The 18,419-nt window shown below is 41.9% G+C and overlaps 1 protein-coding gene across 1 annotated transcript in view; it reads left to right on the top strand.

Annotated features, from left to right (window-relative positions):
* Positions 1–18,419, top strand: part of SLC9A2 (solute carrier family 9 member A2) — a 95,079-nt gene that overhangs the window by 50,777 nt on the left and 25,883 nt on the right. The window contains exons 4-5 of the mRNA XM_017864931.1: positions 11,859–12,076; positions 12,721–12,923. Coding sequence (XP_017720420.1) covers positions 11,859–12,076; positions 12,721–12,923 — 421 coding nt within the window. The remainder of the gene's footprint in view (positions 1–11,858; positions 12,077–12,720; positions 12,924–18,419) is intronic.

Genomic DNA, 18,419 nt, shown 5'->3' with positions numbered 1-18,419 from the left:
CTCAATGTCCTGAAGTGTAAAGAAGAGCAGGAAGAGAGTTTACAAAGAAGGAAGCGGGGAATCAAGACTAGAGCCTTAGATCTCTGGCTCCCTGTTTCCTCTTTTCTCACTGGGTCATTGTACCTTACACCGCCTTGACAAATAATAGTTTTACTTTTAATTATAGTGTACACTTTCACTGATAGCTCTGACTGGCCAAGACTGACCACTTCCAAATCTGGTATGACCACCCCAAACATAAATAAGGCTGGGGTGGGAGGAGGAAAGGTAGGAAAATGATGCTAGAAATTAAGTGATACAAAAACAATGCATATACCCCTTAATTTCTTGGATATATTCAGGAAAAAGGAAAACAAAGAAAGCAACAAAAAGCTTATGATTATCTTTTATTTTCTATTGTGTAACTTTGCCTGAACTGTAGTGTAAGACGAGTAAAGACAGAAAGGCATTGGAAATTATAAACCTTAACCTAGAGACATGTAAACAATTCATGAAATTATTTGTATTTATGTTTATGGTTTAAACTGTTTAATTTAGTAGATTCAATAGATGAACCCCAGCATTTGCTCGGTTCTTTGAAGGAGGAACAAAAATAGTAAGCTGTCACTTCTTTCCTCGGTCCTGCCCAATAGAGTGGCCACCAGCCTTGTGTGGCTTCTGAGCACTTGAAAAGTAGAATTGAGTTGTGTTGTAAGTTTAAAATACACAGCAGAGGCTGGGTGCAGTGGCTCATGCTTGTAATCCCAGCACTCTGGGAGGCCGGGGCAGGTGGATAACTCGAGGTCAGGAGTTTGAGACCAGCCTGGAAAACATGCCGAAATCCCGTCTCTACTAAAAATACAAAAATTAGCCGGGCATGGTGGTGGATGGCTGTAATCCCAGCTGATACTCGGGAGGCTGAGGTAGGAGAATCGTTTGAATCCGGGAGGTGGAGGTTGCAGTGAGCCAAGATTGTGCCACTGCACTACAGCCTGGGCAACAGAGCAAGGTAAATAAATAAATAAATAAAATAAATAAATAAAATAAAAAAATACACAGCAGATTTTTAAGACTGAGTAGGAAAAAACGGATTCTAGAATATCTCATTAGTAATTTCTATACTGATTTGATGTTGAAATGACAATGTATTAGACATGTTGAGTTACATAAATATGTTCTGAAAATTACGTTCAGTTTCTTTTCATGTCTTTCACTGTGAATACTAGGAAACTGCAGATTACATATACAACTCCAGTGATTCCTACTGGACACTGCTGTTCTGTGGTGCTCACCACGAGTGTTTTCTACTTGGATATTTGAAGACTTGGTGACATATGTTTTATTCCTTTTGATAAGGTAAAAAAATAGGTCATGAAAAGATGGGAGGAATGAAAGAGAAATGCTCTCCCCGCTCTGATGACAACTGTGCTCTTTATAAAGAACATTTCTTTGAGAATGGGGAAGTTTAGAAAGAAAATAAGGAAGGAGAGACTGAAGGGAAGTTGGAGGTCCTTCTGAAGTGGCTTGTGATAATTAAGATGTCAAATTAAAGCCACCTTGTGAAAATGAAAAATGTTTCCCTAGGTCCACGTTTGGGGGTTTGGATATAAACATCTTCAAAATCTAAAGTGGGAGGGAAAGCTGTGGCTCCTGCAGGAATGAGCAACATACTTTAAAACAGATTCCCTGGGTTGAGATAATGTATATATTTTGCAAATTGAATTTGTAAACTTAGACAATAGTCAGTATTCGAAACATTATATTTTCTTGCCTCATCTTCTTAGAGGTAAAACAACATTAAAGACATTGTTTTCATCTCTGTATTTTAACTGTATTTACTCTGCAGACTGACTGAAGATCAATAGAGCCTCTATATTAAGGTCTATAGGTCTTTATTCTAGCTAATGTCAAAAGATAATTGATTTTTGATGGAGGAAAATAAATCAAACAAACAAAACTCATGCTAAGTAAGATTATGTATTCCATTCTTGAAGATTATCAGGAATACATTATGAAGCCACTCAGTCTTCCCTCAACTTGTCACCTGTGTCACAGTGTCTTCTGGTGTTTATCAAGTGGTCAGGGTACTAAAGGAATAATTATATATCAGGTACTTACATAAGTTTAAGTGAAACACAAGCAGAAAAAACTTATTTTCTAGGAAAAATTGGTACAATGCATAATAAATCCAATAGATGCTGTACTTGACTGGCTTATGAAAATCAATTCACTGCATTCTTAGAATATTTAGCTAAAAAGATAGGATATTGATACTGCTTTTTTGGTTATTAGGATGAATAATACCATTGCTTTTCTCCTTCAGTGCAGATAACAGGGTAGATTTTAGAGGTATCCTTTAGACAAGAAAAAAGTTGATATTTCCTTGCCAACTTTAAGTTACAGAAAACATTAACAATTCGCTCCCGAATTAAGAACTGATTCTTCCAACTCTATTTGAAGAGTGGATATTTTTGTGTAACTGAAAACGCTGCCATCACTTTGCTTTTTGGACTGTTTCTTGACTGTTCTTTATGTTTATTTTTTAAAAATGATGATATCCCTTCTGGCCTGTATTTCAAGAATATTGTAGGAAATGATATGACTTTCTGGTAATGTGTAGGCCAAAATGTAAAACAAGATAATAAGTTAGAAATGTATAACTGCTGAGAAATAAATACTTTTTCTTTTTTAATAAAATTTTTTTTTCAGAAAAACTGAAATGAAATGTATATTTAGCACCCAGCTAGTACTCCTGAATATGACACGCTTGGACACATGGATTAAATCAGTGTTTCGGCCCCTGTGTGAGGAGGTTAGAGCCAGGAATACAGCTATGGAGGTTAAGGTTGGCTCTTCCTTGACATGATGTGTGTCCCAAGGAGAACCCATTATTCTTTCTCCTTTGCTTGAACAAACCTTAGTTTACTTCTGAGCAATTCTCTGGACAGGGGAGGACACTGGCCTGGTGTGAACCCCAGGCCCTCCTGTGTTGGCTTCTGGGGCGAGGAGAGGCTGCCTGCAGCTCCTCTTGATGCTGTAGCATTTCTCTTATGTACTTGCTCCTGCTGCTGCCACTTCCCTTACCTCAATCAAACATGAGGTCTGACTTTGTCAGTATTCCCAGGGCACCTGGCCAAGTGGCCCCGATTCTGTCTTTCCACTTGTGTCCTCACCGTTAATCCCCCGTTATTTGACGTACCTTGAGTCACCAGGCATTTTTGTAGTCAGGAGCCTGGCTGAAACAACAGAGTGAAGCTCTGTGTTAATGAAGGAAGCCAAACTCAAACCAGTTTAAGTCAGAAAGGAGGGATTTCCTGGCTCATGTAAATAAGTACATTTTTGAGAGGACCGGTGGGATTTGGCCTTAGGGTGATGTGACAAGGGACTCCTATGTCTGCCTAAGTATTTCTCTCTATTAACTTTCTGTCCCTTCGTGAGAAGGCTTCCTTTTAGTTGGTTAGCCATCTCCAAAGCATGAAACCGGGGTCACAGACAAATCAAGTTTTATATCTCTGCAACTCTGTCACTGAAGAGTAAAGGGAGATCTACCCTGCCAGGTCCTGTTAGAAAACATTTCAGAGCAAGCACTGTGATTGGCCCTGGGGTTTGGAGAACTGTCATGGGATCAGACTGTGTCACATGAGCAGCCCTGTGACATGAGAAGTAGGGTGTGTTGCCAGAATAAGGCAGTGAACTCAAACTCACTTTGAGTCAGACTGCCATCCCAATCTGTGTTGACTACAAGTTAGCAAGGAAAGCTCAATCCTGTATAGTAAAGTATACTGGGATGGTCATGTTGACGATGCTTGGGTTGAAGTCTTATTGACGAAAAGAGGGACATTTTGGGTAGAGGCAGAGGTGTAATTGAAGGCTCCAAGGTGAACTGAACTCTAGGTTGGTGAGAAGGAGGGGCCCCTGGTCTTGCCTGACCTGTTGTGTGCTATAGGCAGGTGAGAGGCTTTGGAATCTTTAAGGAGAAGTGACACAATTGTATTTCTGTTTTATGATACATACCTGATCAGACTGCTTCCAAAACTTTTTTACACCATGACACTTACAACTATTAAAGTTTTCATGGTACTCTGGGTGAAAGCTGTAGATCATGGCCCCAGTCTGACTGGCTGCCCTAGGGCTGAGGAATCCTTGATTAAGGAGGAGGATCAGGAAATGCTGCTGTCAGCAGGGATAAGGTACCTAAGTAGAGACTCAGGCAGGAAAAAGAAATATGTGAAGATGCCTGCACACTAACCAGTCTAGGCAAGAGAACACAGGGACCTGCACCTAGATCCAAGTCATAAAAACTGAGAGACAGGGAAGGAAGAATAGTTGGCAAATGTAGTTAAATCCACATTACTCCTCAAATCCCATGTTAATCCTTATGCTCACCCTCCAATACAACTTTAAATAAAATGACCCAAATTTCAGCTCTTTTTTCTCATTTCTCCTTCCTCTTTGGAACCCTCTGCCTATACTCCCATTTCCTGTCCTTAAATGTTAATGTGTTTAGGAATCACCAGGAAATGTCATTACATGGACAGAATCCCAGGCCTCAGTCAGAGATTCTGATATAGGCCTTGGATGGGGCACAGGCATTTGTAGTTTTCCAACATTTACACGTGGTCCACAGACCATACTGCTCTAACATACTTGCTAGTAGCCGTAAGAACTTCCAGAAAGCAGCAACTCATGCTGACGTTTCTAGGACTCATGTAGAACCACGAAGTATTCTGTGTGTGTATCTGGTGCAGGATTGTTGCATGCAGGTTTCACATACCCAGGCCCCACCTATAGGCCACCTCCAACATTGACCAGGAGTCCTCCACCTGGAAAACCTTAATTCCATCATCAAAATGTTGGTCAAATCTTCCTGCCTCTCTGAGGCTTTTCTTAACACTCCCCAGCTAGACTGGGTAGACTCCATGTGACACTTGACACCTGTGCTTCATGACGCTGTTGACATTGAGTTGTGATCCTTTGATGTTCTCTCTCCAGGTAAGCAGAGTTGCTTTAGGTGCCAATAAGTGGTCTCTAAATGTTAGTTGAATTGAATTGAAAGCAGTTTTTCAGGAGAAAAAAGTTGCAGAGAACTTATGCAATGGATAAGGCTTCATGATTAATCCAAGATTTATGACAGTTTCAATTTACACTTCATTTTTGATGTTTAAAAAAAAGATAGTTCAGTTTTATGCTTGGATCCTGTCTTAAAACAATTGTTGTTTGCATTTTCTCATATGTCAAACTCTGTTTCTCTTGGCTGTCAGGTTTTCTGGAAGAAGCAATTCACTGTATAGTACATTCATGCCCTGGAATAATTTAATTTACCTCACTTGAGTGAGTACTTTATTCTGAGAGCATGCAACGTGCCCTGAGTCACCACAAGACCTGGCTTTAATCAATACAGAAAAAGCTTTTTAATTGATCTTCATCGTTGCATATGCTTGGCACTGATTAGTGGAATATGCTTTCATATTTGGCAAAGCCTTAATTGAGAATATACAAATATTATTTGGGTGATATTTTCTTGCAATTGAATTCATACTTTCTAATATCATAGGGAATGGGAGCAAAATAATTTTGCTTAATTGGTTAATTCTACACAGTTCAGATTGTAGATAAAGCACTCTGGATCTTCATTAAACTAGACTTAGCAAGCATTAATTGAACTTGTACTTGGTACCACTACAGGCACAGACCATGCTAAGCATTAGTCCATAGTCTCAAAGCATACATTCTGGTAGAAAATAAATATCTGTAGAAAGCAGGTTAATAATGGAGTCATGGAGTAATACAGAAAAAAAGTATCTGTTCGAATTTTCTGTTCAGAAAATAGCCAAATGACAAATCATTTAAGTAGAAAGGAAAGTCTATTTCCACCCCACCCTCTCCAGGAAAACAAAACAAAACAAAACAAAACTCTTTTGAGGTAGTGTCTATAGCTGGCCTGAATTGTCCTACACTGTATTTTGATTGATATACTGATAAAGAAAACCTCAATTGCTGGTGTAGGAGAAAACCACTAATTACAGTGCTCTCCCTTCTCTGTCTCTCAATTGGTGATAATCACTACACATTTATGTTAAAGTGGTACAGGATAATAACATAGCAGGGTACATCTGCGAATTCTGTGCATGCCTCGTCTCCACACTGTCCTACAGAATGCAGCCTAAGACCTATCGAAATCTGGGCATGCTTTGGAATGCGAAATGGGCAATGGATACAGAGCAAATATATTCATATTGCACCACCATTCCAATTAATGATTCATCCATGCAGTCATTGATGCAAAATACATGCCAGACACTATGCCAAGCATTGGCCACACTTTTCTTTTTCCTCATGGAGCGTCCAGTTAGGTTGCGGAGATAGACATTAATTATGTGATTGAAATTATAATTTCTCATTTTTCTCTCCAGCCTATAAAGTTAAAACTCCTAAGCATTCAGTATAACAGTGTCATTGAGCCCTAACTTCCTGCATTCTCATCTCTTAACATTTTCATCTTCCCCTCCTCCAGCGAACAGAATCATTTGGCAGTTTCCTGAATGCACCACCCTGCTTATTTCTTTTATGCCTTTGCATATGGCTGCTGCTTTTCCCTGAATTACTCACTTCCTCTTTTTCCTGATAGGTGAGATTGTCCATGAAGATGTTGCTCAAATGTCCTCTTTTGTGGCAGAAGTCACCCTTTGCTGTCCTGCACTTCCACAGCATCTTCCCTTTCCTCATTCTAGCATGCACAGTGTTGTGTTCCGATGATCTCTTTGTGTCTGTTTCTTCCCTTAGACTGTGAACTCTTGAAGGCAGAAATTGAGTCTTACTTGCTTTCACCTTCCTAGATTCCAGCACAGAATTTGGCTCAGAATGGATGCTCAGAAAATGTTGGTTGATGTTAAATTGCACTTCTCAATCATATTAACTAGGTATGGAAATTAAAACAAAGAGAGAGAGAGAGAGAGAGAGAGAGAGAGAGAGACAGAGAGAGAGATGCCTGAAAAGGAGGGGGGAAGATGATTCCATGACACGAGCTAATAAAAGTAAGGGTGTACTAGGAATATTGAAGGCCAATAGTTTTGTTTTGAAGCTTTAGAATTAAGAAACTTAACCAGAATTTTCTATAATATTAAGAATCTATTTAGGCTACTGTTTTGTTGGGGACAATGTCATACTGATGACACAGAATAAGGATATGAGGCTATGGACATGTGATGAAGGAAGAAATCTCCACTCTCGATAGTGTGGTGGCACTGTGATAATGCTGTGATGTGATATCGTACCCAAGGACTCTCCTGGCCACAAACTTCAAACCCAGTAAGGCCAAGGGCAGTCCGATACTATCCTGCATCATTCGCCACCTCTGTAAGTTTCTTGTGATTCCTTTAGAGAAACAGAGACTCATATGTATATACTGTGATGGTGATGACTATCAGCTCTAGAAGATGATCTGGTGGAGTGGGCAGAGATGGTTTCATTCTTTCTATCCGTAAGAGGCCGTTTTGCCTGTACCTCTCTAGTGGAAGGCAGACTAGCTCATTTGTAGTTTGTATACTTCTGATGTTTTTGAAGGTGAGGTGGTTTTACTTCAGGTCAGAGTACACTGCAACAACAAAAAAATCTCTTTGCAATAAAAACACCTCCAGACCTTTGCTTGAGAGGCCAGGTGACTCAAGTTGTACATGGCAGACCAGAATGGGAACTTTGGGAGTATTTCCCCCAGCCCCTCAGGTGCCTCAGTGCCACAGACATGCACAGGCTTCCTGAACAGGACACTACCAGATGCTAGGGCCTGTGGTACCCACCCAGGGCGTTCTTTCTTCCTGTTCAGTGTCTCACTGAGGCTGGTAGGAAACTTCATTGAGTTACAGCAAGGTGTCTGGCTACTCTGAGCATCACTCTTGATATCGTGTTAAGGATACAAAGCAATGGAAAATGGTCCCATGGACATTCATGTTAAATTAATTCATGTTTTATTCTTACACGAAAGCTATATATATATTTTTGAGACAGAGTCTTGCTCTGTCGCCCAGGCTGGAGTGCAGTGGTGTGATCTCAGCTCACTGCAAGCTCTGCCTCCCAGGTTCATGCCATTCTCCTGCCTCAGCCTCCCAAGTAGCTGGGACTACAGGTGCCTGCCACCACACCCGGCTAATTTTTTTTATTTTTAGTAGAGATGGGGTTTCACCATGTTAGCCAGGATGGTTTCGATCTCCTGACCTTGTGATCCGCCCGCCTGGGCCTCCCAAAGTGCTGGGACTACAGGCATGAGCCACCGCGCCCGGCCACCAAAGCTATATTTTAATTGTTTCTAAACAGAAATTGTTAAATTGCTCATGTAATAAACTAGAGATTACTTTTGCCTGCATGGTTTACTTTTGCCCAATGAATGACAGGAACATAATTTCAGAGGGAAATGTTTAGAACGTTTAGAAAAACACTATTCATCAGCCTTTTAAAGTTACATTTTTGAATGATTCAAAACTATCAACTCAAGAGGGAGAGAAGGGGATGGGGTTAATATGAGGAATCAACTCTACCGCTGATGTTTCCACTCTATAGATGACATTTTGTTTTAAAAAATACAAGTGACTGGAGAAGGCTGGGTAGTGGCTACTTTGGTGTTCATTTATTTCCATATTTGTCTATAAGTTAAAGTGCTTTATAATAAAACCCTTTTGAAGTATCTTTTGTATAGGATTAGAGAATTTAAAAAAACAAGATGTCCATTATAAATTACTTTTACTACAAATTTTCTACCTGGCAACATTTTTATCCACTACATGAAGTACCTAAAAAAGCAACATTTTTGAAAGGCTCATTAGTGTGTGTTTCTGTATACATGTCCTTTTTTATATATATAAAACATGTTATAATTCAGATTCTTAATCTAATCTATTGCCTTCATTACTTTGTATTAGAGAAATCTTACTTTTAAAGTCTAGTTAAAGAAAATTAAGCCAAAATATGAAAGATGAAGATTTTCAGAAATGTGGGTAACCAGTGATTTGTATCTGGGGGAGCGCTGGCAAGATGCCTGATATTGGCTTATTGGGACAGATGCCACTTTCCAGCTTGTTCTCCCAGTTCCTATTGCCTGCTGGAGGAGGTTCCAGGATTTCACGTCAAGTCAGTGTGACAGAGCTCCCATTAGTTTCGGTTACCTAATTGCACGCAAGCAGCAGAGGCCATGTTCATCTGGGTCATGCACTTGGTTCAGGATACAGTTTAGGGGAGGAGAATGCAACCTGGAAGGGTAGAATAGTGGCCTCAAAGATATCCCCAAAGATGTCCACATCCTAATCCCTGGAACCTGCTAATATGTTACCTTCTATGGCCAACGCGACTTTGTGGATGTGATTAGGTGAGAATTCTGAGATGGGGAGATTCCATTGGAATATCTGGGTGGCCTTGATATAATCATAAGAACCCCTATGAGAGGGAGTAGGAGAGTCAGACTCAGAGAAGATATGGCTAGGGAAGCAGAGATCAGAGGGATGTGGCAAGAGCCAAGGAATGCAGGTGGCTCTAGAAACTAGTGAAGGCAGGGGACAGATTCTCCCCTAGAGCCTCCAGAAGGAAAAAGCTTTGTCACCATCTTGATGTTAGCCCACTCATGTGATTTTGGACTTCTGACCTCTGGAAGTGCAAGATGGTAAATGTGCATTGCTTGAATCCACTCAGTTTGTGGTTATTTCTTATAGCAGCCATAGGAGAGGGATACAAACAGTCTTGTGCTTGAGAAAGGATAAGCCACAGCTTGGTGGGCAGGGAAGACCTCCTTCCCATCAGAGATTGTGGGGCTCAATGAGAACGTGGAAAGGGTGAGGATTAAGTCCTCCACAGTGCTGGCTTTGTTTCTGTAGAGACGAGGTCTCATTTTGCATAGGCTGGACTTAAACTCCTGGGCCCAAGCGATCCTCTTGCCTCGGCCTTCCAAAGTGCTGAGATGACAGTTGTGAGCCACCATGCCTGACCCAGTACTGTCTTTAAATCAGATTGCCCAGATTCATACCCTGGCACCACCATTTATTAGCACTGGAATCTTACATAATTGAACCTCTGTCTGCCTTTGTTCTTCCATTTATAAGCATAGGAATGATAATAGAACTTGCTCATAAACTTGTTATAAGGTTTAACTGACATAATCCATTCAATATGTTTGCATAGTACCTGGCACAAATTAAAGGTTCTCTGAAGACTGACTGTTTTTATATGAGTCCTCAACTATTTCAGGGCTTTGCCATGTGTTTATAGCTGTTTTATAGCTGTTGAATTTTATTACCACATTTAATAAGGCCATTCCTTCTTTTGGGAAACCACATAAATTATACATTCTTCACTTACAGAAATCTAAAAGAGATACTCACTTACTGGGGACAGTGACATGGTGGCTCAATGCATGGTCCTTAGATTGATGGCGTCTTTGTTTTGTTTTAATAAGGGGCACAAAAATAAATATACCTGCATTTGTTTTCTGTGTGAACAACAGATGTATTCTTTGCAATGAGAGGTCTTTGCGGTTATCTGTTTAGGTTTCAGAGGATGCTTAGGTTTGCATTCTTCTACCTGTTCTTATGCTCACTGTAGGAGGATTTCTTTAAGACAGCAGAAGTCTTCTCAGAGTGAGGAGGACCACATGATGGGAGTAGCGGGAGCTGAACTAGGGTCACTATAGTGCTGGAGTTATGAGAATGCTGGAAATTGCAAATCATCATCAGTATTCAGCTTATGGCATGGTTACCACTTAGTGGAAGGCAGGGTGGCTCCCTCTAATCCCATCCTCCTGATTCATTCTATAGGACCTGTGTAATGAAATTCTTTGGGTACTTTATAGTAACCGTGTCTCCTTAGACTGGATCTACCATGAGCTGTCACCAAGCTCATCCTAAATTCCCCTCTGTGGGTGGCATCTGAGTTGATCAGGGGTAGCGTCCTTGACAGAGAGGGACCCACTTGTGTAGCAAGGCAAGAAGACAGTAAAGAACAAGTTGAGGTTGGGCAATTCCATACAGCGGAGGCACATGGTGTGTGCCCAGGTGGAGAGAAGGCAGATGTGAAACTGGAATTCTCCACTGAGGGAAATGTGTGAAGAGCTTCAGGAGTGTAGACCTGATCCTGGAGCCCTTCCTTTTCTACAGGTGCCATATTCCAGTAGATATCATGAGAGTGGGAATAAAGGGCGATGTGGTCTCAAAGTTTTGGAAATACTGGGGAGAACAAGCAAAAGAGTTTCTTTGCTTCCGGAATTCTCAGAGCCTGTTAAAACCTTTTGAATTTCCCAGAAGTGGATACAACAGATACATAGAAATGAGACTCAGAATTAAGGACAAAAAGAAGTGAGTGGGTCCAAGAGATATTCAGAATGAAGAATCGAAAACAGTTGTGGACCAATAATATGGCGGGGGGCTACTGAGGTGTGACAGGGAGAGAAGTCTAATACAAGCCCATTTTCAAGTTTAGGATTTTATACAATAGAATCCTTTTAGATAATAGAGGAACAGGGCATATGTGGGAAAATACATCAGTTTACAGAAAGATAATGAGTTTCAAATTTATTTTGGACTTGTTTTATCTGAGATACAGAAAGGAGAGTTGATGGTGTCGATGTCCATAGACCTTTAAGCATGAATCTGGGGTAAGGGAATTGAGGGACCAGAACGCTGGGCGGAGCAGAGTAGTTCAGCCAGGGTTGCTAAAGAAGACCTCCAGAGATTTTAGGATTTCCAAGGTTTACATGCAAATCACATTCACCTCTAAAAATCGTTCGATGATGTTGTAGTCTTGGGCAGAAGAGTAGAGTCATAATTTAGCTCTTAAGTGCTATCTCTTGCATTCTGATTAGGATCATTGTTAGGTTTCAAGAGAAGCTGAATCTTGTCTTTCAGAATCACTGCTTGTGCAATGACTATGAATAAATATGTGGAAGAAAATGTATCTCAAAAATCCTACACGACCATCAAGTACTTCATGAAGATGCTGAGCAGCGTCAGCGAGACCTTGATCTTCATCTTCATGGGAGTGTCCACCGTGGGCAAGAATCACGAGTGGAACTGGGCCTTCGTCTGCTTCACCCTGGCCTTCTGCCTCATCTGGCGAGCCCTGGGTAATGAGTTCTTGTTTGCTAAATGGACATATGTGACACTCACTCATTGAATGGGGCTTTCCTTTTGTCACTCCCTTTCCACTGTTGAGGCTTCTTTTTTATCTGCTTAATTTCTTCTTCTTTCTTACCTACTTCTTCCTCTTCTTCTTCCTCTTCCTCCTTTACTTTTTTCTCTCCTACACCCTCCTCTTCCTCCTTTTCTTCTCCTCATTTCCTTCCTCCTCTTCCCTATTATCTTCTTTCTTGTCCTCCTGTTTCTCTTTTTCCTCCTCTTCCTTCTCACCTTCCTCTGCCTCTTCCTCTTCCCCTTCCCTTCCTCATTGGCCTCTTCATCTTCTCTCTGTTTTCCTCTTCTCGCCCCTTCCTGATATATCCTTTTCTTCTCTGAGTATCTTCATGCCTTTGTTATAAGTTAGATTAGTTTGTCTTGTCTTCTCTGATTTCACATTTTCACCCACGATCCTGGAACATCATCAAAGACCCAGAACCTGGTATTACTAGCAAGACAGAGAAAAAGGGGAAAGACTTTGGGGCCTATTCTTAAATCCTTTGTCCCTGTCGCAGAAGCACAGAAAATGAGTCTATGTGTTTTCATATTCTGGAGTCACCCAGTCTGTTTCCTCTTGGGTTTTCTTTCTTTGCAGGTGTCTTTGTCCTGACTCAGGTCATTAATAGGTTCCGGACCATTCCCCTGACCTTCAAGGACCAGTTCATCATTGCCTATGGAGGACTGCGAGGTGCCATCTGTTTTGCACTAGTGTTTCTCCTTCCTGCTGCTGTGTTTCCTCGGAAAAAGCTGTTTATTACGGCTGCCATTGTTGTCATATTCTTTACTGTCTTCATTCTGGTGAGTACAGTAATCCCTTTACCAGGAGGGCAAAAAATATTGTTCAGAATATTGGATTCTGTTTACAGGATGCAAAGTAGCAAAGGTGTGTTGAAACTTTGGTAGTTAGTTACTAGGGAAAATGATATTTCCTGTCTGGGTTCATGTCACTAGATTGTTGAGGGGCCTTAGAGAGTCCAATTTGGTCACTTGGCCTACACAGCGAAATTATTATTTAAGGAAACTAAACTAAGTGCTCTAATCTTATGACTGGAAACTTAGGAACTGCACTTGCTAATGCTTATTATTTTTCTGACTTAGCGAATGCACTTGTTAAATGCTAGTTGTACATATGACCTTCCAACAGCTATTTGACCCCATGAGTTGACTGCCTAGTGGTGACTCCCCTGAAATGAGGAAAGGATGAATGCACGTTTAATATTGGGAGGCAGAAAGTATGGCGGGCCTGTGTTCAGATCCCTACTTTCCAAATTAATCAATCTAAGTTAAGATGCCAACTCTTAGAAGATTATATTTTGCAGATATTCATTTATTAAATACTAACTGGACTCCTGCTAAGTGCCAGGCAGTGCTCTAGGAGCCAGAACATATAAAGATCCCTGTTCCTGCTGCAGAGCTTACATTTCAGAGGGGTTGGTAGCACTAGACAAGAAACACAAGTAAGTCACAGAGCATGTTAGAAGGTGAAAATTGTTATATAATAAGGATACAGTAAGGAGTCAAGCATGATGAGGGTAAAGTGGTGGGGGAAACGCTACAATTCCAACATCAAATGTTGGAATTAAAGGGAACAGCAAGAAAAATGAGATTTGAGCAAAGGCGTGCAGAAGGTGGAGGAATTAGCTAAGCCCAAGAACATCTCAGGCAAATGGGCTGAGGGATCAAGTGTGTTCTGAAAGCAGTGTGCTCTTGGCCACTGTGGCGGAGTGCCACAGAGTGTGGTGTGGAGTGTAGGAGAATGAGGTGAGGCAGGTTCTGGAGTCCAACATCACACAGGGCCGTGCAGGCCAGTGTATGAAGCTTGGCTCTTCTCCAAGTGAAATGGGAGCCATTAGAAAGTGTCATGCAGATCTCTGATATGTTCTGACTTCCTTTGTAAAAGGATCACGCTGGCTACTGTGTTGCGAATAGACTGTTGGGAGGAAAGGGTGGATGTGGGAATCCAGCATGGAAGCCCTGCAGTCACCAGGCAGGACCAGGCTGGTGGAAGTTCAGTTGGTGAGAAGTGGTTAAGATCCTAGAATACTTTCTGATGGAGCAACCTATGGGATTCCCTGATGGGTTAGACATGTTGTGAGGGAAAGAGGCGTCACTCAGGACTCCAGGGGTTTTGGCCTGAGCAGCTAGAAGGATGCACTTGCCCTCAATTGAGAAGGGGAAGTCTGTGCATGGCAGAGGTGGGGGTGGGGAGATTGTCAGTTCAATTATGGGCATGCTGCATTAGGCGTGTCCATTAGACCTACAGCGGAGATACGGATGAGGCAGATATTATGAGTCCGGAGCTCAGGAAAGGGGCTCTCTGGCCACTAGCAGAGAATATGTATTAGAAGCCATGAAGCTGGATGTGATTGTCAAAGGAGTGAAAATATATACTGAAGAGACCACAATAGAGGAGTAAGGATTAGGCCTTGGGGCAGCCCAACCTTATGACATCGTGGGAAGAAGGGAGCAGCCAAGAAGAACTGAGAACGAGCGACGGGTAAAAAAGGAGGAAGATCAGGAGGTGTGCCTGTGTTTTAAAAATGTATTCATATTTATTTAACGGTTTGTCACCGAATGCTTTCTGGGTGCCTGATGCAAATCTAAGCATCTTACATGCTAATTCATTTAACCCTCATAACAACTCCATGGAACATAATAACTCTAGGAATCATGGTTTATTATCCCTCTTTTGTGGATGAGGAAAGTGGGGCACTGAAACTGAGGTTAAGTCAGTTTACCAAGTTTGCACAGATATAAAAATGTAGAGCAGAGTCAAAACCTATTTGCTTTTGACCCTGAATAAGGTGTCCAGGAGAGAGCCTGGTGTGTAGTGAGTGCTTAGTATTGTACTGCATCATGATTTTCCTCCTTCCTTCTAGTCATTTCTTCAAAAGACAGTTCATCCTTCATTCATTCATGCCTTCCAACACTGGGGACAGCGAGTCCTCTGGAATCCTGGAGAAGACCCTTTCCTGAGTTAAGATGACCACCTTCTGTTATTGTCTTTATTATCAACACCTTTCTGCTTTTGCACAGTAATATGGGCCAGAAATGGTGACGACTTGCCCTTGGGAAGTAGTGGCAGAGCTGAGAAAAAGTAGATGCAGTCCTCTTTATTTTGGAAGACTCTTCAGTGAGACTATGTGAGAAGTGAGCCAAAGCAGGGCAGAGGATCAACAGAAGGATGACTGCTAACTCTTGTATTGTGTGGAATGTCAGACAGCTTGTGGGGACGGGGAGGCTGGAAGTCAGGAAGTTCATGTGAGATGGATCACCTGCTCTCAGTGATGTAGGGGCCTGGCTTTCCCTGAGTGTGAAGACGACAGGAGGAGGATAGATGGGAGGAGAGAGATGAAGGTGGGTAAAGGCTGTGATAGAAAAGGAGAAAGCCTGAAGCAACAAACAGCACAGTTGAGATGTATTAGCCAAATTTGGTATTGTGAACACATCAAGCTAATCCTCCACTAAGGGAGACATCTAGGGATCATTGTTTAGAGCCTGCAGGTGTAGAGATGTCAGTCTGTCCTCTGATGAGGTTTAAGGAGAGTCTGGCCAAGTTCACTTGGATATCCATAGAGAAGAGAAATTGCTGCAGTTCCACTTGTGTTGATATCTTCCTTTTCCTGTTCTCTGACTACCCTTGTGTGTGCGCAGATTGGAGACTGCATGTATATTGCTTGGTCCCTTGACTCTGACCACATCCTCTTCCTCCTATTCTCCTACCTACCACTGGTTCTTAAGAGACTTTGAACACACGCACGTGCACAAGTGTGCATGCACACACACACATACACACATACTCCCTTAAGAAAAGATGTCTTTTCCAGAATTCCTCAATAATTAAGGAATTCAGTGAAGGAAGCCTGGAGGGAAATACTTGATGAGATACAAATATAGCAGGAATAACTAATTATAAATCCATGCATAAAATGTTGCCTTTCAAGTAAGAATTATGTATTCTTTTCAAACGACAGTTTTATGTTGATGGACCGATTACTAAACTTCAAATATGTTTTTCTCCCCTTATTTTAATATTTTATACGATAAGCTCTTCCAACCTGGTGCTACTGAGTTATAACTATTTTCAAAAATAGGATTTCACACGATGTATGATGCATTATTTGATATCACAGTTTATCAGGAGAATTTTCACATTGTTTGAATCGTGTTGCTCATTAGCAAGTGATGTAGTCCCTTTATGAGGCACACTATCATGTTAGTAGAATATGGTCCTGTTTGGGGAATTTTTTTGTTTTTTTTTTTCTTGAGACAGAGTCTCACTCTGTCACCTAGGCTGGAGTGCAGTTGCACGATCTTGGCTCACTGTAACCTCTGCCTCCTGGGTTCCAGCGATTCTCCGGCCTCAGCCTCCCTGAGGAACTGGGATTACAGAAATGCACCACCACGCCCAGCTAATTTTTATATTTTTCATAGAGCTGGGGTTTCGCCATGTTCGCCAGGTTGGTCTTAAACTCCTGGCCTCAAGTAATGCACCTGCCTTGGCCTCCCAAAGTGCTGGGGTTACAAGTGTGAGCCACCACCATGCCCAGCCGTGGAATATTGAATGAGGAAACGATTCTGATTCCTTGGACATTTGGGTTTGTTTTTTTCCAATATGATTGGTAATTTTATTTATATCAAATATAAGCTATTTCTCATGTATTTAAATTATATTCAAAATTGGGGAAGGTGGAGGACAGTTATATAAAGCACAGTTTTAGAGTAAGGCTATTGTGGGTTGATATTCTAGGCCTGCTTTTTGCAGCCTCTGTGGCCTCAGTTTACTTAGCTGTAAAATCTAGACAATGGTCCAGGCAGCGCAGGGGAAATATATGTATAGAGTATGACACCTGACACAGGGTTTTCACCTCACGAGTTGCCATGTTTAATATACTACATTAAGAAAAGTTGTAACGAGGCCGGGTGCGGTGGCTCATGTCTGTAATCCCAGCACTTTGGGAGGCCAAGGCAGGCAGATCACGAGGTCAGGAGATTGAAACCATCCTGGCCAACATGGTGAAACCCTGTCTCTACTAAAAATACAAAAATTAGCTGGGTACAGTGGTGTCTGCCTATAATCCCGGCTACTCGGGAGGCTGAGGCAGGAGAATTGCTTGAACCAGGGAGTCGGAGGTTGCAGTGAGCCGAGATTTTGTCACTATACTCCAGCCTGGCGACAGAGCAAGACTCCGTCTCAAAACAAACAAACAAACAAACACAAAAAAAAGAAAGAAAACGGCCGGGCGCGGTGGCTCAAGCCTGTAATCCCAGCACTTTGGGAGGCCGAGACGGGTGGATCGCGAGGTCAGGAGATCGAGACCATCCTGGCTAACACGGCGAAACCCCGTCTCTACTAAAAAATACAAAAAACTAGCCGGGCGAGTTGGCGGGTGCCTGTAGTCCCAGCTACTTGGGAGGCTGAGGCAGGAGAATGGCGTAAACCCGGGAGACGGAGCTTGCAGTGAGCTGAGATCCGGCCACTGCACTCCAGCCTGGGAGACAGAGCGAGACTCCGTCTCAAAAAAAAAAAAAAAAAAAAAAAAAAAGTTAGCAGAGGAATGGAAGGTTCTTTTTCCTCAGCTTCAGTGTACTAAGACCCAGAAGCATAGGACATAAGTTTTTTCCATGGGATAATTTAGTTATTACCTTGGGTGAAAACATGGTGCTAGGATTTGTCCTTAAAGTCAGATTAGTGTAACAGAGGTAGCAGTGATTTATGGTTAGATTTGTGTCTTAACTGTACACTTACCAATATTTGCTATAAAATGGGGGCAGGGGGTGATAATATCTACTATATGAAGCCTGTAGGACAGTGTTCTGTGTTTGTGTTTTGACTGCAACTCAAAGTAAGCAATATATTTTTAGACTAAGTATACACATGTATATATATAACTTAAAAGTTTCATAAAGCAATACTTACCCTTACTATGTCCATGTGTTCTAATATTTTCTCTTATTTCATTTTGAGGTAATGCTAGGCGTGACCCATTTATTTTATTTTAAGACCCACTAGGCCGGGCGCGGTGGCTCAAGCCTGTAATCCCAGCACTTTGGGAGGCCGAGACGGGCGGATCACAAGGTCAGGAGTTTGAGACCATCCTGGTGAACACGGTGAAATCCCGTCTCTACTAAAAAATACAAAAACTAGCCGGGCGAGGTGGCGGCGCCTGTAGTCCCAGCTACTCGGGAGGCTGAGGCAGGGGAATGGCGTAAACCTGGGAGGCGTGGCTTGCAGTGAGGTGAAATCCAGCCACTGCACTCCAGCCTGGGCGACAGAGCAAGACTCTGTCTCAA

The sequence above is a fragment of the Rhinopithecus bieti genome, unplaced genomic scaffold (assembly GCF_001698545.2).
Source record: "Rhinopithecus bieti isolate Rb0 unplaced genomic scaffold, ASM169854v2 scaffold_76666, whole genome shotgun sequence".
In the NCBI taxonomy this organism is placed as follows: domain Eukaryota; kingdom Metazoa; phylum Chordata; class Mammalia; order Primates; family Cercopithecidae; genus Rhinopithecus; species Rhinopithecus bieti.
This window is presented reverse-complemented; position numbering and strand designations above follow the sequence as displayed.